This window comes from Piliocolobus tephrosceles, chromosome 1, assembly GCF_002776525.5.
Source record: "Piliocolobus tephrosceles isolate RC106 chromosome 1, ASM277652v3, whole genome shotgun sequence".
Taxonomy (NCBI): domain Eukaryota; kingdom Metazoa; phylum Chordata; class Mammalia; order Primates; family Cercopithecidae; genus Piliocolobus; species Piliocolobus tephrosceles.
In genome coordinates, this window is record NC_045434.1 from 92,035,006 (window position 1) to 92,058,715 (window position 23,710).

General features: G+C 47.8%; 1 protein-coding gene across 2 annotated transcripts in view; it reads left to right on the forward strand.

The window, feature by feature from the left end:
- Positions 1–21,816, forward strand: part of IL6R (interleukin 6 receptor) — a 63,709-nt gene extending 41,893 nt beyond the window's left edge. Inside the window, exons 8-11 of one of the 2 annotated variants that reach the window (XM_031936165.1) lie at positions 565–611; positions 2,373–2,442; positions 7,022–7,115; positions 17,411–21,816. In XM_031936165.1, the coding sequence (XP_031792025.1) occupies positions 565–611; positions 2,373–2,442; positions 7,022–7,115; positions 17,411–17,657 (458 nt within the window). In that variant the 3' untranslated portion in view covers positions 17,658–21,816. Of the gene's footprint in view, positions 1–564; positions 612–2,372; positions 2,443–7,021; positions 7,116–13,074; positions 13,645–17,410 lie in introns of those variants that run through there. The other variant, XM_026447360.2, reaches the window with a different exon arrangement.
- The last annotated feature ends 1,894 nt before the right edge of the window (positions 21,817–23,710 follow it).

Here is a 23,710-nt window from a genome sequence, read left to right on the forward strand (position 1 = left end):
AAAAAAAAAAAAAAAAATATATATATATATATATATATATATATACATACATATATATATATAAAATAAATTTTAAAGGTTTCTGCATTATGTAGTTATATCATAATTTCTGTAACTAGTCCCTTATGGTTGGATATTTGGTTATCTCCAGCATGCTGGTTTTTTTTTGTTTTTGAGACAGAGTTTCACTCTTGTTGCCCAGGCTGGAGTGCAATGGCATGATCTCTGCTTACCACAACCTCCGCCTCCCGGGTTCAAGTGATTCTCCTGCCTCAGCCTCCCGAGTAGCTGGGATTACAGGCATGTGCCAGCACACCTGGCTAATTTTGTATTTTCAGTAGAGATGGGGTTTCTCCATGTTGGTCAGGCTGGTCTGGGACTCCCGACCTCAGATGATCTGCCTAGCTTCCCAAAGTGCTGGGATTACAGGTGTGAGCCACCGTGCCCAGTCCATGCTATTCTTTCAAATAACATTGAGATGAACTTTTTTCTGATTTTCAAGCCCCTGAGACAGGACTCCGGGGCCCGTGAATCACTAATAACAACCCTTTCTTCTGTCCACAGAATCCAGGAGTCCTCCAGCTGAGAACGAGGTGTCCACGCCCACGCAGGTGAGCTCCTGTTCTTGTAAAAGGGTCAGGGCAGCAGCACCTGGTGGTTAGGAGTGTGGGCGGATGCCAGACTGAATTTGGTGTAATTCCCAGCTCTGTCACTTAGTAGAAATGTGGCTGTGGTGAGTTATCTGTGCTTTTCAAGCCTCTGTGAAAGGGAATCATAAAAATTATCTTGTCCCAGGACTGTAAAGAGTGGAGCAGCGTTGGCCTGGCACGCAGAACTGCCCTGCATCTAGCGGCAGCTATTTCATCTCTGAGCTTTTTGGACACTGCTAACGGCTTAGCTTGAGATTGGATTCCGTTCATCTGAGTCCTTCCCCTATGGACTCCTGGTGTCATAACTTGCTGGAAAGAGGATTACCTCTGAAGCTGCTTAACAAATTCCATGAGTAATCCAATTTCCTATCCAACTATATCTCCTCCTGTGGCCCTTAATTCCCTAAATGCTAAGCTGGGAGGCACAGCCACTTCTGGAGCTGTGCAGCACAGGGAAGGAGCCTGGGGCTCTTGAACCTTATATGTGTTCCATGTAGGAACAGCTGCAGGTGGAGCCCATACCCATGGGGCTAGAGTGCTCCCAACACAGGTTCTGGGGAAACTGACACCGACTGAGGACTGGCCTCATCCTGCTAAACTGTGAGCCTTGCATTTGCTATTTCATTGGCTCCTTATGTTAACGTTACAAGGGAGTGCTTGTAAGGGCTGCTTAACATGGGGTAAGAAGTCTGAGGCCAGGGCCAGGCGCCGGGGCTCACGCCTGTAATCCCAGCACTTTGGGAGGCCAAGGCAGGCAGATCATCTGAGGTGAGGAGTTCAAGACCAGCCTGACCAACATGGAGAAACCCTGTCTCTACTGAAAATACAAAATTAGCTGGGTGTGGTGGCACATGCCTGTAATCCCAGCTATTTGGGAGGCTGAGGCAGGAGAATTGCTTGAACCTTGGAGGCGGAGGGTGCGGTGAGCCAAGATCGCACCATTGCACTCCAGCCTGGGCAACAAGAACGAAACTCCATCTCAAAAACAGAAAAAAAAAAAAAAAAAAGAGAAGTCTGAGGCCGGGCGCAGTGGCTCACTCCTGTAATCCCAGCACTTTGGGAGGCTGAGGCGGGTGGATCACCTGAGATCAGGAGTTCCAGACCAGCCTGGCCAACATGGTGAAATCCCGTCTGTACTAAAAACACAAAAATTAGCTGGGCGTGGTGGCGCATGCATGTAATCCCAGCTATTCAGGAGGCTGAGGCTGGAGAATCACTTGAACACGGGAAGCATAGGTTGCAGTGAGTTGAGATCATGCCATTGCACTCCAGCTTGGGTGACAAGAATCTCCATTTCTTTTGTGAAACTCCATTTCACAAAAAAACAAAAAATAAAAAGAAATCTGTCCAAGGTGACATAGCTCGTAAGTGGTGGAGCCAGGATTCCAGTCACAGTGGTACCTGCACCCTTGCATCGGAACTGTAAGGACAACAGCTGCTTCAGTGTATCCACTGAGCATCTTCTCTGTGCAGGGTGCTGTGCCCTTCAGCTTTTGGTGGAGAGGCAGGTGGAAAGAAAGCCCCACCCTTAGCAGACACGGTGTGGATAGAAAAAATGCAAATAATAGTATTATTAATTTTTCCACTGTTATGAATGAAATGGAGAAAGGAATGCTTTGGGCGGATCAGGGAGGACTCTGAGGAGGAGGTACCTCCTGAACTGGTTCTGAATGATGGTGGAATCTGCAGAAACAGGCTGATGGTGAGGAATGTCTCTTTTAGGCACCTACTACTAATAAAGACGACGATAATATTCTCTCCAGAGATTCTGCAAATGCGACAAGCCTCCCAGGTAAGGACTGGGTATTTTCATATTCACAGGGTCTGAGGGACAGATTTGTCTCTGTGGAAAGTCCTTTCTTATTTGGCCAGGTCGTCAGAGGATCAATGGCAGAAATGTTTTTTTTTGTTTGTTTTTGATTTTGTTTTTTTGAGACAGAGTCTTGCTCTATTGCCTAGGCTGGAGTGTAGTGTGATCTCGGCTCACCACAACCTCCGCTTCCCGAGTTCAAGCGATTCTCCTGCCTCAGCCTCCCGAGTAGCTGGGATTACAGGTGCATAGCACCATGCCCGGCTAATTTTTGTATTTTTAGTAGAGACGCGGTTTCACCGTGTTGGCCAGGTTGGTCTCGAACTCCTGACCTCGTGATCTGCCTGCCTCGGCCTCCCAAAGTGCTGAGATTATAGGCATGAGCCACCGTGCCTGGCCAGAAATATTCTTTTATTACTTTATATGTTGAAGTTTGATATTGTTAGCTAAGATATAATGAGGAGATCGTAAGAAAAATGGGATAAATCAGTGAGATATTTCACAGTTGGCCCACAATACAAATGAATGTGCTGCAACAAGATTACCGGAGTCTGAAATGGAATACCTGTTGAGGGAAATCTTTATTTTGGGAGCCCTTGATTTCAATGCTTCTGATTCCCTATCCCTGCAAGACCAGGAAAACTTACCAGTATTTGAATCAAGAAAGATCACAAGTCCTGTGTTTGACTAAGTGTATGGGACTTGATGGAATCCAGACTTCAGAGGTTCAGTAGTTGAGTGGCTCCAGCTGATGACTCTTGGGCTTTGTGAGGTAGTAGTCCTTGCCCTCGTTCCCCATCCCTGGGTGGATTCCTGCCTGCACCTGATGCTGGCTGCCTCTGCTACAACAGCCCAGGTGCCAAGCCCTACCATGGTGCAGTGCACCTGTGGAAGACCTGCTAAATACCTGGGCCTGAGCTCTGCACAGTTGGGGACGCGGAGAGGATTAGGGCCATCCCTCTTCTCAAGGAGGCTACAGTCCAGGCCCCCACAAAGAGTAAACTGGTAACTGTGACAAAGACCAGAATGTGAGATGGGCGGAAAGGGAGGCACAGATAAAGCAAAGTGGAATTTAGAGATTTGAGAGAGTGCATCAAGCTGAGCAGTCATAGAAAGCTCATGGAGGAGGTGCCATTTGAAATAGGCTTTGAATGGTATGGGTGGGATGCAAGAGGTTGAGTGTTCAAAGGTTGCTATGGGCCCGGTGCAGTGGCTCACGCCTGTAATCCCAGCACTTTGGGAGGCCGAGGTGGGAGAATCACCTGAGATCAGGAGTTCAAGACTAGCCTGGCCAACATGGTGAAACCCCATGTCTACTAAAAAATACAAAAATTAGCCGGGCGTGATGGTGGGTGCCTATAATCCCAGCTACTTGGGAGGCTGAAGCAGGAGAATCGCTTGAACCCGGGAGGTGGAGGTTGCAGTGAGCCAAGATTGAGCCACTGCACTCTGTCCTGGGTCACAGAGTGAGACTCCATGTCAAAAAAAACAAAAGCAACAGCAACAACAAAAACAAAGGCTGCTATGGAAGAGGGGACGCTCCAGTCCTCTCCGTCCACCCTCACTGATGATTTTTTTTTTAACTTTTTTTAAAGATCAGCCCATGGATGGTCTTTAGTGAGGTCTTCTTTTTTTTTTTTTTTTTTTCTGAGATCTGACCTTGTGATCCACCTGCCTTGGCCTCCCAAAGTGCTGGGATTACAGGTGTGAACCACTGTGCCCAGCCTGTTACTGATTATTTTATCCAGCTTCATGTCACTAAAGACCATCCACAGGCTGGCAACTCCCAATTTTATATCCCTACCCTGATCTGTCCACTAAGACCCAGACTCATGTACCCAACTGCCTAGTTGACACATGGGACATCCGCTAGCAGTCTCAAATATATATATACATATTTTTTAAGATAGATTTTTTGCTCTTGTTGCCCAGGCTGGAGTGCAATGGTGTGATCTCAGCTCACCCCTCCTGGGGTCAAGTGATTCTCCTGCCTCAGCCTCCTGAGTAGCTGAGATTACAGGGATGCGCCACCACGCCCAGCTGATTTTGTATTTTTAGTAGAAACAGAGTTTCTCCATGTTCATCAGGCTGGTCTCGAACTTCCGACCTCAGGTGATCTGCCCACCTCAGTCTCCCAAAGTGCTGGGATTACAGGTGTGAGCCACCACGCCTGGCCAGCATTCTCAAATTTAACATGTCTGAAAGAGAACACTTGACACCTCCCCACCTCTTCAACCCAGATCTGTTCTTCTCCATCTTCCCTATCTCAATAACTGGTACTGCATTTGCTCAGATGCGGGGGGATCGGGCACGCTTCTTCCCTACTCCTCATCCTGTGGCCAGTCCCTCAGCAAGTGTTGTCCTTGTGCTTTGAGACGTATCTAGGAGCTGACCACTCCTCACCATCTCCAGTGCCAACACCCAGTCCAGCCCATGCCACCTCTCATCCGGCAGGGTTTCCTGGGCTGCCAACTGGTCTACCAACTTCTAGGCTTAACCCCCAACCAACTCTTTTCCAACCAGCACCTAGAGTGTCCCTTAAAACACAAATCCAAGCTTCCTCTGGCTCAGTGCCATCTCCCCTAGAGTATAAGTCAAAGTCCTGACAAAGTCCCCAGTTTCTACGGGGAGTCCCAGCAAAGCCATGTGGTCCCCTATCTTTAGACGTTGCCTCTCCATTCTCCCTTTCCTCGCTCTGCCCCAGCCACAGTGCCCTCTTTGCTCCTCCACACATGCTCTACCTCAGGGCCTTTGCACTTGCTGTGTGCTCTGCGTGGACAGGCTTCCTCTGACGTCCACTTGGCCAGCTCCTTCCTATCACTCAAGTCTCTGCTCAGATGCATCCTTCTCCGGCAACCTTTTCCTGAGAATGTTTTTAAAAAACATTTGTCTGTCTGTCTTCCTTGATTGGATGTAAGATCCATTTAGGCACATGATAGGCACTCAAAGAATATTTGTTGGATGAAAGAAGGAACAAATATATGGCTTGGTGCCGTGGCTCATGCCTGTAATCCCAGCACTTTTGGAGGCCGAGGTGGGCGGATCCCCTAAGGTCAGGAGTTGGAGACCAGCTTGGGCAACATGGCAAAACCCCATCTCTACAAAAAATACAAAAATTAGCCGGGCGTGGTGGCACGTGCCTGTTGTCCCAGGTACTTGGGAGGCTGAGGTAGGAGGATTGCTTGAACCCGGGAGGTGTAGGCTGCAGTGAGCAGAGATCACACCACTGCACTCCAGCCTGGGTGACAAGAGCAAGACTCCATTTCAAAAAAAAAGAAGGAACAAATATAAAAGATGATGAAATATTAATAAATAAGCAAGCCAAGCATACTGCTTTCATTACACAGCTGCATCTCTCAAGAGACATGGGACACGCTTGGAGAAACTTGTCCTTGTAGCCACTGCCCACTCACCAGTCTGGGCTCATTGCACTGTCTGCCTCCAGTAGGCATCTGAAGTGATGACTGGCAGGCAGCCTCTTCTTCAGCAGTGGATTGCATTTTGGGTAGAAGAGCCTGAATGCTGGGTCCATACAACGGTGACTGCATTCCCAGCAGAAGGAGATGGTTTTGCTTAGATGTGCCCTCTGTCCAGTCCAGGGACTCTGGCAGTGGTAGGAAGAGCCTTTCTGTGGGAAGACACGGCTGCTTGCAAAGCTAGTTTGTTCTTTCCTTTCAAGGAAATATTTTGGAGATCCCGCTTTGTATTCGGCACTGTGTAAGCTGCTGGCAGTGTTACAGTGAAAAAGACACATGCGGTCCCTGCCTTCAGGAAACTCAATCTAGAGGTGGAACTGGAGAAATAACTGGGAGGGGCACTTGCTCAGCTTGGAGTGGGGTCAGTTCTCAAAGGAAGTGACATCACTTCATCTGAGATCCAAAGGCCAAGTAGGGACTGGACAGCAAAGGGGTACAGCAAAGGTGGAGAAAGCAGACAGGTGAGAAGAGGGAACGTGTGTGGAGAGCCCTGGAGGAAAAAGATCATGGCTTGTTGGAGAACTGAATGATGTTCATATGGCTGGGGCTTGAGTACCAAATGTGGGGACAGGCAAGAGATGACACCCGCATGGAGAAAACTGCTTCCAAATATTTGGTTTAAAGCATCCAATCTCCTGACATTGTCCTCAGAGGAACTGCCATCAAGGAGGTCCCCAGAGCCTTCTGTTTGTTGTACCCTCTTTGTGTCTTACGGGGGCAGGTAGAATGCCACCAGAAAAACCACTCTGAAAGTGAATAGGAGTCCGTGGCTAGCCACAGGCACTCAGAAACCCTGAGCTTGAGGTGTCTCTTGCCACATGGTGGAATCCTGAGGTCTGCCAGATTAAGCTGGGGGTGATTCTTCTAGAGTGGGCTTTGTTAAGAAACAAACAAAAAACAGTTAAGCTTGTCAAGTGGCCTGTTGGTTGGCAGAGCTGTTTCATTTTCTGGGAGAGGGGTTGGAGGGGAAGATTCCTTTGAGGCTTTTGACAGCACCAGCTAAGTGGTTTTCTTCTCCTCCTGGTCCTTTTTCTCCATATTCTCCTCTTCCTCCTCTATCTTCATTTTTTTTTTTTTTAACCTAGTGCAAGATTCTTCTTCACTACCACTGCCCACATTCCTGGTTGCTGGAGGGAGCCTGGCCTTTGGAACGCTCCTGTGCATTGCCATTGTTCTGAGGTGAGATGGGTCCTGGGGGATGGCCCTGTGGTGTTCTCATATTTATGTAGCTTTCCTTTGCCCATTATGAAATTTATAGTGTACTTACTCATTCATTTATCCATTCATCAAATGAATGCACACACCACAGCACACACAGCGCCTAGTATTATGCCAAGCCCTGTTTTAGGTGCTGCAGGAGACAATGCTGGGCAGGGCAGATACAGTCTCAGGAAGAAGCCAGACACTCAGAGGTAATCACTGCTGTGGTAAGAGCTACAAAAAGCATGCCATGGTGAGGAGAACTGACCTGGCGTTAAGGAGGAAGAGGAATTGGTCTGAGAAAGAAGAGGGTTCTTTTTTTTTTTTTTTTTTTTTTGAGTCAGCATCTCACTCTGTCACCCAGGCTGGAGTGCCGTGGTGCAGTCTCACCTCACAGGACAACCTCTGCCTCCCAGGTTCAAGTGATCCTCCCACCTTAGCCTCTGGAGTAGCTGGGACTGCAGGTGCACACCACCCCACCTAGCTAATTTTTCTGTTTTTTGTAGAGATGAGGTCTCATGTTGCCCAGGCTGGTCTCGAACTCCCAGGCTCAAGTGAGCCACCTGCCTTGGCCTCCCAGTGTTTTGGGATTACAGGTATGAGCTACCACATCTGGCCCAAAGAGGGTTCTTACGAGAGAAGCCCAGGACGTAATATGGTTGACAGTGTGTGCATGCACGTGTCTGTGGGGGAGCAGCGTGGTTGGGGCAATATAGGGTGGGAAGAGTGGAGAGGTAGGCTGGTGCCAGGTCATAAAAGGCCTTGAAAGAGAGGTGGGGCCGGGCGCGGTGGCTCAAGCCTGTAATCCCAGCACTTTGGGAGGCTGAGGTGGGCGGATCATGAGGTCAGGAGATCGAGACCATCCTGGCTAACACGGTGAAACCCCGTCTCTACTAAAAAAATACAAAAAATTAGCCGGGCGTGGTGGCGGGCGCCTGTAGTCCCAGCTACTCGGAGGCTGAGGCGGGAGAATGGCGTGAACCCGGGAGGCGGAGCTTGCAGTGAACCGAGATGGCGCCACTGCACTCCAGCCTGGGCAACACAGCCAGACTCCGTCTCAAAAAAAAAAAAAAAAAAAAAGAAAGAGAGGTGGGAGGAATTTAGGCCTTTTCTTGAGGATAATGAGTGTCTGTTGGAGTTTTAAGAAGAACCTGGGCCAGGCGCAGTGGCTCACACTTGTAATTCCATCACTTTGGGAGGCCGAGGCAGGTGGATTACCTGAGGTCAGGAGTTCAAGACCAGCCTGGCCAAAATGATAAAACCCTGTCTCTACTAAAAATACAAAAATTAGCCAGGCATGGTAGTGCATGCCTGTAATCCCAACTACTCGGGAGACTGAGGCAGGAGGATCACTTGAACCCAGGAAGTGGAAGTTGCAGTGAGCCGAGATTGTGCCACTGTGCTCCAGCCTGGGCGACAGAATGAGGCTCATCTCAAACAAAGAAAACCAAAAAGTCACTCTCAATGCAGTTTGGAGACTGGATGAGGTGGGTGAAAATGGATACAGTAGCCCAGGGTGTGGGCAAGAGATAATAAGAAACTATTTAGGATGGTGGCAATGGATTGGAGAGCCATGAATTGATTCTTTTTTTTTTTTTTTTTTGAGATGGAATTTTGCTTCTGTTGCCCAGGCTGGAGTGCAGTGGTGCGATCTCTTCTCACTGCAACTTGTGCCAGCACTTTGGGAGGCCGAGGTGGGTGGATCACCTGATGTCAGGAGTTCAAGACCAGCCTGACCAACATGGTGAAACCCCATCTCTACTAAAAACACAAAATTTAGCCGGGCATAGTGGCACATTCCTATAATCTTAGCTACTCGGGAGGCTGAGGCACGAGAATCGCTTGAACCCAGGAGGCAGAGGTTGCAGTGAGCTGAGATTGCACTCCAGCCTGGGTGACAGAGCAAGACTCCGTCTCAAAAAAAAATAAAAAATAACATTTGAGAAGCACCACACAGTTAAATCCAAGGCGCCCAGCAGGACCTCCTTAGCAATATTCCATGTATCAATCCAGGAACTTAAAGGTCACCTTTAAATGCTCTGCCCTAGTGTTCTTTTCTAGCCATGGTTAGGAAATACTCTTCCAGGCTGAGCTGCACCCTGGCCACTATCTCCTCATGCCCATTTCGTCCCAATCATCTTCATTCCATTTGGTCATTGGTTTTGTCATTCATTTCCAAGTTTGCAGAAAAGTCAGCCAACAGTGCCTTCAACGAACAAGCAATAATGAAATTTTTCAGTGTTCACAATTTTACTGCAGGAACGGGCTGTTTTTCATAAGCTGAAACCCTAAAAGAAGTCAGGCTGGGTCTTCTGGGCAGTGGTTTATTGTGATGATATACAAGTGGAGGTGACATTGCACTCCGTCCTTCTTTCTACATGTAGAGAGCTTTCTACACGTTAGCTCATCAGACCCTGCCAGTAGCCCTGACCTAGCTTGACTACCAAGTGTGGTGTGGATTGAAAGATTAGCAAGATGCCTTCTCAAATTGGGCTCAGGGTTGTTTTCACTTTTCTTTTTCTTTTTTTTTTTGAGATGGAGTCTCACTTTTTCGCCCAGGCTGGAGTGCAATGGCGTGACCTCGGCTCACTGCAACCTCTGCCTCCCAGGTTCATGCCGTTTTCCTGCCTCAGCCTCCTGAGTAGCTGGGACAACAGGCGCCCGCCACCACGCCTGGCTAATTTTTTGTTTTTGTTTTTTTACAAAAATTACAAAAAAAGAGAGGATTTCATAGTAGAGAGGGGGTTTCACTGTGTTAGCCAGGATGGTCTCGGTCTCCTGACCTCGTGATCTGCCCGCCTCGGCCTCCCAAAGTGCTAGGATTACAGGCGTGAGCCACCGTGCCCAGCCTTCACTTTGCTTTTTCAATGAAGTAGAGAACAAGCCATCTAAAGTGTGTGTGGAAGATACGATTCTTAATGAGTGGAGGTAGCTTCTTGGAGGACGCAAAGCCTTTTATATATTCTGGCCAGTGAGGGGCCATGTCAGCATTCACGGGTCCACCTCCTGCCTGCCAAAGGATTCCTTGCCTCACCCTAGGTATACCCTCCTGTGTTCTGGCTCTGTGTCTGTATTAGGGATTCAACAGGCTTTTCTCATAACCCACCACAGGCCCTGTAGAGCAGATATGATATCCATTTGACAGGGAAGGAAACTGAAGCTAAAAGAGATGGTATGATAACAACTAGTAAGAATAGGCCAGGCACAGTGGCTCACGCCTGTAATCCTAGCACTTTGGGAGGCCAAGGCGAGTGGATCACCTGAGGTCTGGAGTTCGAGACCAGCCTGGCCAACATGGCGAAACTCTGCCTCTACTAAAAATACAAAAAGTAGCTGGGCGTGGTGGTGCGCGCCTGTAATCCCAGCTACTCAGGAGGCCGAGGCAGGAGAATCACTTGAACCCAGGAGGCGGAGGTTGCAGTGAGCCGAGATCGCACCACTGCACTCTAGCCTGGGCAACAGAAGGAGACTCTGTCTCAAAAAAAAAAAGGAGAAGAAGAAGGCGGCGGCCAAGAATCAAACCAAAAACTCCTGTTCTTTCTATAGGGCCTTAGGGGTCATCTGGTCAAACTCTTTTATTTTATAAATGAGGAAACAGCCCCCAAAGGTAAAATGACTTGCCTAAGGACAAGCAAGAACCAGGAGTGGAACACACGCCCTGAGAGTCCCTGCCCATGGCCCCTACCTGCTCTTGGCTAAGAGCTGGGCCCAGCTGCTCCCATCGGCCCACCGCTGGCCCTTAACATACCGCACCATCTTGGTGTGTCATAATGGCAAATAGAGGAGCATCAGGTTGGGAACAGACCTGGTTTGCTATTCTGCTGATGATGCTTGGACACTGGCTGGTTGCTAAACAACCAGAGTCCCTGCAGGCACAGACAGGGCCAGTACCCTGTGCTGAGAACATGCCAGGAATTTATTTCCTAGCCTAGTGAGTTTCTATTTTCTTCTGTATAAGGCAGATTTGTTTGGAAAGAGGCCAGTTATTTCAAGCGATGAAGAATGCTTCTATTCCCCAAATCCCCTCTGTCTAGCAAAGAGTATAAACTTAGAAATATTGTGGGGCTCTGGGCTGCCAAAATGGCTGAACCATGGTCACCATGGGATGGCCACATTTACAGTAGGTGAAGTGTGACAGGCAGGTTGACTTCATCTTGCCAGTCTATACTATATTTTTTGTATGGCCTTAAGTATTTTTCCAGCAATATCGGTGATTTTTTTTCTTTGTCTTTTTTTTTTTTTTTTTTTTTGAGACGGAGTCTTGCTCTGTCGCCCAGGCTGGAGCACAGTGGCCGGATCTCAGCTCACTGCAAGCTCCGCCTCCCGGGTTTATGCCATTCTCCTGCCTCAGCCTCCCGAGTAGCTGGGACTACAGGCGCCCACCACTTCGCCCGGCTAGTTTTTTGTATTTTTAGTAGAGACGGGGTTTCACCGTGTTAGCCAGGATGGTCTCGATCTCCTGACCTCGTGATCCGCCCGTCTCGGCCTCCCAAAGTGCTGGGATTACAGGCTTGAGCCACCGCGCCTGGCCTTTTCTTTGTCTTTTATTACTCATTCTTTTTTTCTGAATCATAGATGATTTTTTAAAATTTAAATAGGCTATTGAAAAGGCTTGCCATCTTACAGGGGCCAGTTCTTCCCACCCTATTCCCTGTCCCCCACGGATTCTCTGTCTTTATTTTAGGTTATCAGGCATTGGGAAAATAGGATTCTCCTAGTAAAGAATTATTTTTCTGCATATTTATCTAGAATGAACTTACATCATTAAGTGAGGACTTCCTATGCATATGCCTATGACTCAAACATCATTTTGTTTTGAATGTAGTGTATCATTCTGGTATTTTAAAATCAGAGCTTCTCCTACCTCCACAGCTGGGGAACGGGCAGAGGGACTTTCATGGTGTTCTGGGCCATGGAGGTGGCTCGGTGCAGTAGGCACTGTCTGTGGCCTTTGGGGTAAGAAGTGGCACCTTGGTTTCTACATATCTTGCTAAAAAAGTGAGAGTTTTGGGCATTTTAAAAAACTTCTTTTAGCTACAGAATCTTTTCTTTAAACAAAACTTTTTGAAGCCCAAATATGTAAAATAGATAAAAGGTGGAGGTCAAGGTGCAAAAGAAGGCAGCAGAGAGCTCATCTGTTTCTTCTTTCTGCCTGCCCCGCATCCTCTCCAGCCCCCAGGCCCTGCCCACACCCATCCCGGCCAGCTCTGGACACCCTCAGGTTGGCTGGTTTCAAAGTCCTCTTTGAGTTTAGTGATTTTCAGAAAAGGATTCATACTCTCCTTAGAATATTTCAAAAGGAAAGCTCACCTTTCTTGGTTACCCATTCGGTTACTTTGAAAAAAAAAAAAAAAACTGAGGACAGAAATTGCTTCCATATTAGGTCAATAGGGACTTAAATAATGACAAATGGAAAAAATATGTCATCCAAAGACAGCCACTGTTAATTTTCAAAATGTAAATGTGATTAAAGTCTAACAAATATACAGAAAAGTTCCCACATCGTGTGTACAGTGCCATGAAGTGTACACGCCCGTGTCATTGTAATTATAATGAGATGCACGTGGCAAGTCAAGGTGCCAAGACACCAGGTTGCAGCAGAGAAAGAAGTTTAATCAGAGGGTCACCTAAGGAGGAGATGGTAGGAAACCTCTGTGGGATCCAGCCCTATGGGGCTTAGTGGTTATTCTCCCCATGTGCGGAGGTGAGAGATTGTAATAAATAAAGACACAAGACAAAGAGATAAAGAGGAAGCAGCCGGGCCCAGGGGACCACTACCATCAAGACGCGGAGACCAGTAGCGGCCCCGAACGGCTGGGCGCGCTGATATTTATTGCATACAAGACAAGGGGGCAGGGTAAGAAGGGTGAATCTTCTAAGTGATTGACAAGTTGAAGCAAGTCACGTGATTATAGGATAGGGGGCCCTTCCCTTTTAGGTAGCCGAAGCAGAGAGAAGGCAGCATACATCAGCGTTTTCTTCTCTGCACTTACAAGATCAAAGACTGTAAGACTTTCACTATTTCTTCTACTGCTATCTACTATGAACTTCAAAGAGGAACCACGAGTGTGGGAGGAGCATGAAAATGGACAAGGAGCGTGACCATTGAAGCACAGCACCACAGGGAGGGGTTTAGGCCTCCGGATGACTGCAGGCAGGCCTGGATAATATCAGCCTTCCACAAGAAGCTGGTGGAGCAGAGTGTTCCCTGACTCCTCCAAGGAAAGGAGACTCCCTTTTGTGGTCTGCTAAGTAACGGGTGCCTTCCCAGATACTGGTGTTACCGCTTGACGAAGGAGCCCTCAAGCGGCCCTTACGCGGGCATGACAGAAGGCTCACCTCTTGCCTTCTAGGTCATGTCTCACAATGTCCTTTCAGCTCCTGACCCTATACCCGCCCGTTATTCCTAGGTTATATTAGTAATGCAACAAAGAGTAATATTAAAAGCTAATGATTAATAGTGTTTATAATAATGATTGATAATTGTCAATGATCATCTGTATATCTAATTTGTATTATGACTATTCTTATTCTAACTATTTTCTTTCTTTTTTTTGAGATGGAATCTTGCTTTGTCCCCCAGGCTGGAGTGCAGTGTCGCTATCTCGGCTTACTGCAAGCTCCGCCTCCTGGGGTCACACCATTCTCCTGCCTCAGCCTCCCAAGTAGCTGGGACTACAGGCACCTGCCACTACGCCCGGCTAATTTTTTGTATTTTTAGTAGAGACGGGGTTTCACTGTGTTAGCCAGGATGGTCTCGATGATCTTGTGATCCGTCCTTCTCAGCCTCCCAAAGTGCTAGGATTACAGGCGTGAGCCGCCGCACCCAGCCTGCTCTATTTTCTTTAGTATACTGAAACAGTTTGTGCCTTCAGTCTCTTGCCTCGGCACCTAGGTAATCCTCCGCCAGCACCTCAAATCCATCTCCCCAAGGAATTTGGGGCTAGGGTTGTAAAAATGTTGGACTGGGGCAAAGTGTGGAGACGGTTGACTGGTTGCAGGGTGTAGGGTGAGGTCCAGGGACAGGGAGATGAAGAAGCTGTGTTCTCATGCCAATCCCATTCCTCCGTGAGGGTCTTCAAACTGGTTGCCGGAATTCGGGGTCTGTAAAACATCTTAAGTGATCCTTAAACAAAAGTCTTAGGATCCTAATGCCAGAAATCCTACCTACAGAAACAACGGGGATGCAGATGGTCAGTGTCTAGGGCTACGTGACTTTTTGCAATAAGGAAATGGGCCAAAGTGCAGCCTGATTACTGCTTCACTATAACTATTAATGTATTTCTGTCCAGAGCCCAGCATGCAATTTTTGTCAACCCTGTGGAGATGGTTTCACAATCAACACCCAGATCAAGAACACTTAATATTTAGACAAATTTCCTGAGTCTTTTTCCTCTGCCTAGTTTCTTGTTTGTTTTTACATAGCCATGATTATTCTGTATCCTCAACTCTGTATCCTGCCTTTCACGCTTAGCACTATAACATAGGCATTCTTTCACATTAGTACAAATTCTTTGTAAATCTCACTTTTTTTTTTTTTTTTTTGAAACGGAGTTTCACTCTTATTGCCCAGGCTGGAGTGCAATGGTGCAATCTCAGCTCACTGCAACCTCTGCCTCCTGGGTTCAAGCAGTTCTTCTGCGTCAGTCTCCTGAGTAGCTGGGATTACAGGCGCCTGCTACCACGCCCGGCTAATTTTTGTATTTTTCAGTAGAGATGGGGTTTCACAATGTTGGTCAGGCTGGTCTCGAACTCCTGAACTCGTTATCTGTCCGCCTTGGCTTCCCAGAGTGCTGGGATTACAGGCGTGAGCCACCACACCTGGCCATAAATCTCACTTTCATTAGCTGTAGTATTAGGTGGATATACTGAGTTCTCTTAATCAACTTCCTATTACTTCTAATTGGTGGCACCCAAACATTACCAATTATTTGGGTGTTATTTTGCTATTTATTTATTTATTTATTTATTGAGACATATCACTGTGTGGCCCAGGCTGGAGTGCAATGGCACGATCTCAGCACACTGCAACCTCTGCTTCCTGGGTTCAAGCAATTCTCCTGCCTCAGCCTCCCAGTAGCTGGGATTACAGGCATGCCCCATGACACCTGGCTAATTCTTTTTGTATTTTTAGTAGAGCCGGGGTTTTGCCACATTGACCAGGCTGGTCTTGAACTCCTGACCTTAAGTGATCCACCCACCTTGGCCTCCCAAAGTGCTGGGATTACAGGCGTGAGCCCCCACACCTAGCCTTATTTTGCTTTTATAAACAACACTGTGTTGAACATCTTTGTGCATGAAGGTTTTTTTATTTTATAGCTATGTTCTTTCTTTTCCCAGAAGTAGAATTCCTGGGTCAGAGAGTCTGAATTCTTTGAAATCCAGAGTGTAATGACTCTCTCCTCAATCCTTTCCTACAGGAGAACTCCATTCAGTGACTCAGCATAGCTCCAGTCAGCAGCCCTACTGGGCTCTCTTCCTGTGTGGTGTCCACATGGTGAAGCCCTAAATCACATTCTGCAGATTGTTTATTCCATTTGGATACCAAGCTAAAAGCGAGTGGCAGATTTGGAGCCAACTATTAATTATTTATCATAACAAGGACAGGAATAACCTGTCGATATAAAAAGAAACCCAAGGAAAATCCCCAAATCTTGTTTTTGACATTGGTTTCCCCTCCTCTTTCCCAGCCCTTCCTGGAGTAACTGATCTTCCATGGAATTGAGGGAGGCCACCTTGTTCCCACTTTGGGGTTAGTAGGCATGTCAGTCACAAAGTGGGAAGCAAGAGGGAGGGGTTGAGGCTTGGCGCACTGGTCACCCTGGCACAGTTGAAGAGCCCCTTCAGGAAGGGGACGTGACTGTGCTTTTGAAGATCCGTGTCACCATTTCATCTTTCTTTGAGCTGTCAAGTGACTTTTCTCAGTTACTGAGCCCTGGCTTTGGGCCCAGAGTGGAGCACTGTGAACGAAGCTGTGATCAGAGAGATGTCTATCTATCTCCTTCCTGTGTAGCATTGACTTTCCTGTCAGATGAGTCAAATTGTGCCCAGTGGTGCCCACAGTTGAGTCTGTGGGAACTCACCAGCATGGTAGGGGTGGACCCAGAGGCGTAGGGAGAACTGGGGAGGTTGGCAACATTAGGAGCAAGAGGAACAGGAGGGCAGTTGAGGGAGCAGTGGGACCCTTTTCCTGCTATTACATGGCAGTTGCAAATTATCTGCCTCCTGCCAGCCTTACTTTGACTGAGAGGCCCATTTTCTTTCCCTACTAAAATAATACTTTATTTTTCTTTTCTTTTCTTTCTTTCTTTCTTTTTTGAGACAGAGTTTCACTCTTGTTGCCCAGGCTGAAGTGCAATGGCGCGATCTCGGCTCACTGCAACCTCTGCTTCCCGGGTTCAAGCGATTCTCCTGCCTCAGCTTCCCAAGTAGCTGGGATTAGAGGCACCTGCCACCATGCCCAGCTAATTTTTGTATTTTTAGTAGAGACGGGGTTTCACCACATTGGCCAGGCTGGTCTTGAACTCCTGACCTCAGGTGATTTGCCCACCTCGGCCTCCCAAAGTGTTGGGATTACAGGCGTGAGCCACTGCAACCAGCCTATTTTTCTTTTTTAAGTAAATGTATTTGGGACTGATGATGTGTACCTAATGAACAGCCTCTGGAATGGGACAATTAAGGGACTGTTAAGTGACTTTTTGGTGCCTCAGTTTCCTCACTTGTAAATTGGTCCAATAATACCTATTTCCTTGGGATTGTTTTGGAAACTCAGCAACTCTTCAGAGTATGGTGAACTCCCTGGTGATAAAAGCATTCGGGTCGGGTGTGCTGGCTCATACCTGTAAACCCAGCACTTTGGGAGGCCGAGGCGGGCGGATCGCTTGGGCCCAGGAATTCAAGACCAGCCTGAGCAACGTGGCGAAACCCCATCTCTATGAGAAATACAAAAATCAGCTGGATGTAGTGGCACACGCCTGTAGCCCCAGCTACTCAGGAGGCTGAGGTGGGAGAATCACCTGAGCCCAAGCAGGTTGCGGCTGCCCTGAGCTGAGATCGCACCACTGCACTCCAGCTTGGGTAACAGAGCAAGACCCTGTCTCAAAACAAACAAATGAACAAAAACCAAAAAGACAGCTGATAGTTTTTGCTTCTTTGAGCTGAAACCTGGGAGCGCCAGGCCACCAGGGCAGCCAGCTGTTGGTGTTTTCCAATGTGGGCTTGTCACAGGGGGAGCTAAACATCTGTGTGGTTTGTCTTTGTGTGTTTATGTGAAGGTTCAAGAAGACGTGGAAGCTGCGGGCTCTGAAGGAAGGCAAGACAAGCATGCACCCGCCGTATTCTTTGGGGCAGCTGGTCCCAGAGAGGCCGCGACCCACCCCAGTGCTTGTTCCTCTCATCTCCCCACCAGTGTCCCCCAGCAGCCTGGGGTCTGACAACACCTCGAGCCACAACCGACCAGATGCCAGGGACCCACGGAGCCCTTATGACATCAGCAATACAGACTACTTCTTCCCCAGATAGCTGGCCAGGTGGCACTAGCAGGCTGGACCCTGTGGATGACAGAGCACAAACGGGCTCAGCAAAAGATGCTTGTTACTGCCATGCCAGCTTATCTCAGGGGAGTGGGGCCTTTGGCTTCACGGAAGAGCCTTGCAGAAGGTTCTACACCAGGGGAAAATCAGCCTGCTCCAGCTGTTGAGCTGGTTGAGGTTTCAAACCTCCCTTTCCAAATGCCTGGCTTAAAGGGGTTAGAGTGAACTTGGGCCACTGTGAAGAGAACCATGTCAAGACTCTTCGGACACTCAACACAGACACTCAGAAGCTGGGCAGCTTGGTGGGGGCCTCAGTGTGGAGAAGTGGCTGGCAGCCCACCCCCCAACACCTCTGCACAAGCTGCACCCTCAGGCAGGTGGGGTGGATTTCCAGCCAAAGCCTCCTTCAGCCGCCACGCTCCTGGCCCACTGCATCATTTCATCTTCCAGCTCAAACTCTTAAAACCCAAGTGCCTTTGCAAATTCTGTTTTTCTGAGCCTGGGGACGGCTTTTACTTAAACTGCCAAGGCTGGGGAAAGAAGCTCTCTCCTCCCTTTCATCCCCACAGTTGAAAAACAGCTGAGGGTGGGTGGGTGAATAATACAGTATCTCAGGGCCTGGTCGTTTTCAACGGAATTATAATTAGTTCCTCATTAGCATTTTGCTAAATGTGAGTGATGATCCTAGGCATTTGCTGAATACAGAGGCAACTGCATTGGCTTTGGGTTGCAGGACCTCAGGTGAGAAGCCGAGGAAGGAGGGGAGGGGGCACAGGGTCTCCACCATCCCCTGTAGAGTGGGAGCTGAGCGGGGGATCACAGCCTCTGAAAACCAGTGTTCTCTGTTCTCCACCTCCCACAAAGGAGAGCTGGCAGCAGGGAGGGCTTCTGCCAGTGCTGAGATCAAAACTGTTTTACTGCAGCTTTGTTTGTTGTCAGCCGAACCTGGGTAACTAGGGAAGATAATATTAAGGAAGACAATGTGAAAAGAAAAATGAGCCTGGCAAGAATGCATTTTAACTTGGTTTTTAAAAAACTGCTGACTGTTTTCTCTTGAGAGGGTGGAATATCCAGTATTCGCTGTGTCAGCACAGAAGTAACTTACTTGGGTGTGGGGGAAGCACCATAACTTTGTTTAGCCCAAAACTAAGTCAAGTGAAAAAGGAGGAAGAGAAATAATATTTTTCCTGCCAGGCATGGTGGTTCACGCCTGTAATCCCAGCACTCTGGGAGGTCGAGGCGGGAGGATCACTTGAGTCCAGGAGTTTGAGACCAGCCTGGGCAATGTGGTAAAACCTCATCTCTACAAAAAGCATAAAAATTAGCCAGGTATGGTAGAGTGCACCTGAAGTCCCAGTTAGTTGGGGGGCTGACGTGGGAGGATCTCTTGAGCCTGGGAGGTCAAGGCTGCAGTGAGCCGAGATTGCACCACTGCACTCCAGCCTGGGTGACTGAGCAAGTGAGACCCTGTCTCAAAAAAGAAAAGGAAAAAGAAAAGAAAAAATATTTTCCCTATTAGAGAAGAGATTGTGGTTTCATTCTGTATTTTGTTTTTGTCTTAAAAAGGGGAAAAATAGCCTTCCTCTTCTCTACTCTAGGGAAAAACCAGCGTGTGACTACTCCCCCAGACGGTATGGAGAGGGTGTCCGGCCCCTGTCCCAGTGCTGAGAAGGAAGCCTCCCACGACTACCCACCAGGCAGGGTCCTAGAAATTCCCCACCCTGAAAGCCCTGAGCTTTCTGTTATCAAAGGGGAGGTTTTAAAAAGATCCCTTACCGAGGTAAGGGATTTTTTTAAATCCCATTAAAAAAAAATCCCTTACCTCGGTGCCTTCCTCTTTTTATTTAGCTCCTTGAGTTGATTCAGCTCTGCAAGAATTGAAGCGGAACTAAATGTCTAATTGTAACACCGTGATTAACCACTTCAGCTGACTTTTCTGCCCGAGCTTTGAAAATTCAGTGGTGTTAGTGGTTACCCAGTTAGCTCTCAAGTTATCAGGGTATTCCAGAGTGGGGATATGATTTAAATCAGCCATGTAACCATGAACCCAAAATTTACCAGACCACAAAACCTTTCTACTACTCTACCCTCTTAGAAAAACAGCCACCATCACCAGACAGGTGCAAAAGGAGGAAAGTGACCATGTTTTATTTATGGTTTTCCACGTTTAAGCTGTTACTGTCTTCAGCAAGCCATGCTTTTCATTGCTGGGTTTGTCTGTAGATTTTAGACCCTATTGCTGCTTGAGGCAACTCATCTTAAGTTGGCAAAAAGGCAGGATGGCTGGGTGTGGTGGCTCACACCTGTAATCCTAGCACTTTGGGAGGCCGAGGTGGGAGGATTGCTTGAGCTCAGGAATTTGAGACCAACCTGGGTAACATAGTGAGATACCATCTCTATTATAAACAATAACATTTAAGAAAGAAAAAAAAAACAGGCGGGTGTTTATGGTGGTTCCCTCTCATCCTGCCGCATAAAGTTTCTGAGACTTGAGAACAGCAAAAATGCTGTTAAAGGGAAATATTAAGAATGAGAATCTGCATGAAGGGTGATTATGTGCCCACAGTTAATTCTTTGTACCGTTTTACCCACATGTGGTATTACCGAAGCCGGGCAGAACCATGCTAGCGGAAGATGTGAAATTCAGATAGCTCATTATTGCCAAGAGCTAGGCAGCTTTGATCTCCAAATTGTTATTGCTTTCATTTTTATTGTAATGGAACTGCTTGGTTTTTTTTTTTTTTTTTTTGCTTTTTTTTTCTTTGTTTTGTTTTTGTATTGAAGAGGGTTTTTTTCCCTTTATTTTTCATAAGCTACTGTAAATGAAGAAAAAGTGTCTTCTCTGGGCTGTAGGCCTGGCTCAGTGTACACAGGTATACATCCTAAGCTCTCTCTGTTCTCTAATTTGTGGTGACTGAATATGTGTCTCAATCCACGGGGCATTTCTACCTGTGTTTCTGCAGCACCCCCACTGCCTTGAGTCCCCAGCAGTGCTGTTATTTGCCTAGCCATCTGCCACACAGGCAGACATGAAATGCTGGGACAGAGACCATTTAGATTAAATACGACAGCTTATCTTGCTGGGTGGGGAAAGTAAAAAATATGCTGGTTCAAGGTCTAAAGTAAAATGATAAATAATGTTTGTAGCATTAATGAAATATTTTCAAGAAATGTGTCCGGGGGTAGCATTGGCTATGCTGACGAGGCCTTTGGTAACTCAGAAAGCTCTTGGCCCTGATGGGGACTTGCCCTTGCACTTTCTTTATCAGGCTCTGAGCTCACACGGAGCCTCTGGCATTTCCCTGCTGTCTTGGGAGAAAGGAAACTGGTTGCGGTGGCAGGGTGTGGAATCTGCTGCTGGAACCAGGCTGGAAGCCCAGCTGGTAGTGAACAGGGCCCAGCAGGGCAGGCTAGGAGTGTTGTGGTCTATGGGTTTGTTTCCTGGAGAATGTTCAGGAATGTCTTGGCTGCTTTGGTGCTGAGCTCTGTTATCTCACAGCACGTCCTGAAGGCTAACCCAGGTGGGGAGGATGCTGACACCAGCTCCAGGTGGAGTTGATGAGAAATCTCTCTTCACTTGGAGATACAGGGGCAACCTGTGACCCTTTGAGGCAAGAGCCCTGCACCCAGCTGTCCTGTGCAGCCATGGGCAGGGGGCTGCACATGGAGGGGCAGGCGGGCCAGTTCAGGGTCTGTGCCAGGCCCTCCTCAGTGCCCTGTAAGGGCCCTTCAGCCTACTGTCCTCCGTGCGGCTGGGCGCCAGCACCAGGGAGTTTCTATGGCAACCTTAGTGATTATTAAGGAACACTGTCAGTTTTATGAACATATGCTCAAATGAAATTCTACTTTTGGAGGAAAGGATTGGAACAGCATGTCGCAAGGCTGTTAATTAACAGAGAGACCTTATTGGATGGAGATCACATCTGTTAAATAGAATACCTCAACTCTACGTTGTTTTCTTGGAGATAAATAATAGTTTCAAGTTTTTGTTTGTTTGTTTTACCTAATTACCTGAAAGCAAATACCAAAGGCTGATGTCTGTATATGGGGCAAAGGGTCAGTATATTTTTCAGTGTTTTTTTTTTTTTCTTTTACAAGCTATTTTGCATTTAAAGTGAACATTGTAAATGTTTGTAATAAAAAATTTTTAAAAATACACTTGAAATGTAATTACTGCTTTGGGCACTTGGGTCATCTAAAAAAAAAGGCTTGCATGATTAATGAGGAGAAAGGATTGAGGAAGGGTGGGTAATTAAGTAGAACCATTTTTGGGGGTATCCCCTTAATGCAGGATTAAAGCACTGCTCAAAAGTAGGTAAGTTCAAGGAAGAAGCAATTTCTCAGAAGGCTTTAATTATGAAAGTATTTCCCACACGAGTCCTGGGATTTCTGGAAGGGGTGTGTGGGATTTTGCCACGCTTACACTACCAGGTGGTGGACAGGTGGGGAAGGAAAAGGAAGGGCCATTATTTGTCAGAAGACTGTTTATTGGACCTGGGAGCGGGTGTAACAGTATCACAAAGGCCACCCTGATCTCTTGATCATCAGGCCAAATCCATCCCCTACTGAAAAGGATCTTAGGTAGGAAAAACTTGGGACACAGCCATCCACATCTTCCAAACAGAGGAAAAGCCATCATGCGGACTCTTTGTGGGTGAGAGCTGCTGTGTAAACAGTTCAGGGATGGGGAGGAGAAAACTGCAGGGAAGCCTGGAAATTATGTAACTCCACTCAAAGCTGGAGTGAGAGCCGCCGCCTCTGGGTCCCCACCTGGGCAGTCAGAGGAAAGCCACAGGACAGGTGATGGCAGCCACCATCTCCTTCAGAACAACATGCTCTCCTCTTTGAGGCTGGTCCTTGTCTTGCAGAAAGTGACACAGGCACCAGATGTCACCCAGGTGGCCAGGCTGTGTGGGCCATGGAGGGGACACAGGAGTGGGCACTGGAGCCAGGACATGGAGGGAGTTGCCTCCCTTTCTTCATGGCATCGCTGTTAGGATGACATGGTTACGGTGCTCTTTCCAGAAGAACTTGGGAGAGCAGATGGTGATTTCTGTAGAGGACGGCAAGGAACATGCAGTTATTGGAACAGCCTCCTAAGAAAGCATTATCCTTATTTACTGAGGCAGGGCAAACAAATCTTTCTGCATATCTGTGAGAATTACAGCACAGGGGCAGGAAACAGTGTTTGCCATCCTCCAGCAGCAGAGGTGTGCTGGCAAGGTGAAAGGCCTTTAAGGCCAGGTGCAGTGGCTCACTCCTGTAATCCCAACACTTTGGGAGGCCGAGGTGGGTGGATCACTTGAGGTCAGGAGTTCGAGACCAGCCTGGCCAACATGGTGAAACCCCCATCTCCACTAAAAATACAAAAATTAGCTGGGCGTGGTGGCGGGCACCTGTAATCCCAGCTATTCTGGAGGATGAGGCAGGAGAATCGCTTGAACCTGGGAGACAGAGGTTGTAGTGAGCTGAGATCATGCCATTGCACTCCAGCCTGGTCAACAGAGCCAGACTCCGTCTCAAAAAGAAAAAAAAAAAATTTTGCCCGGCATGGTGGTGGTCACCTGTAATTCTGGCTGCAAGGGAGGCTGAGGCAGAAAGACTGCTTGAACCCAGGAGGTGGAGGTTTCAGTGAGCTGAGATCACACCACTGCACTCCAGCCTGGGTGACAGAGTCAGTGAGACTCTATCTAAAAAAAAACAAAAAAACAAAAAAATTAAAGATTCAAATGCAGCACTGCTGTGTACAAGGGCTGGGGCGAGAGCTCAGAGCAACTCCTCAGGCAGAGTGGTGAGCCCGCGGGCCCCAGGGTGAGGGGCCTGTTGCACCATCTTTCAAACACTGCCCGATCTCTAGTGTCTTTATGGAAGCCAGCACCTGCATGCACCACTCACGCAGGCAGCGCGTTTTCCTGCAGAACATAAATGCGCTTTGGCATGCACTGCGGCCAGCTTGTTAGAACCCCATTCCTGGCTTCACCCTCAGGGATTCCAGTTCAACAGGTCTGAGCTGGGCCCCCAGAAAGCTATATAAGCTGCTCA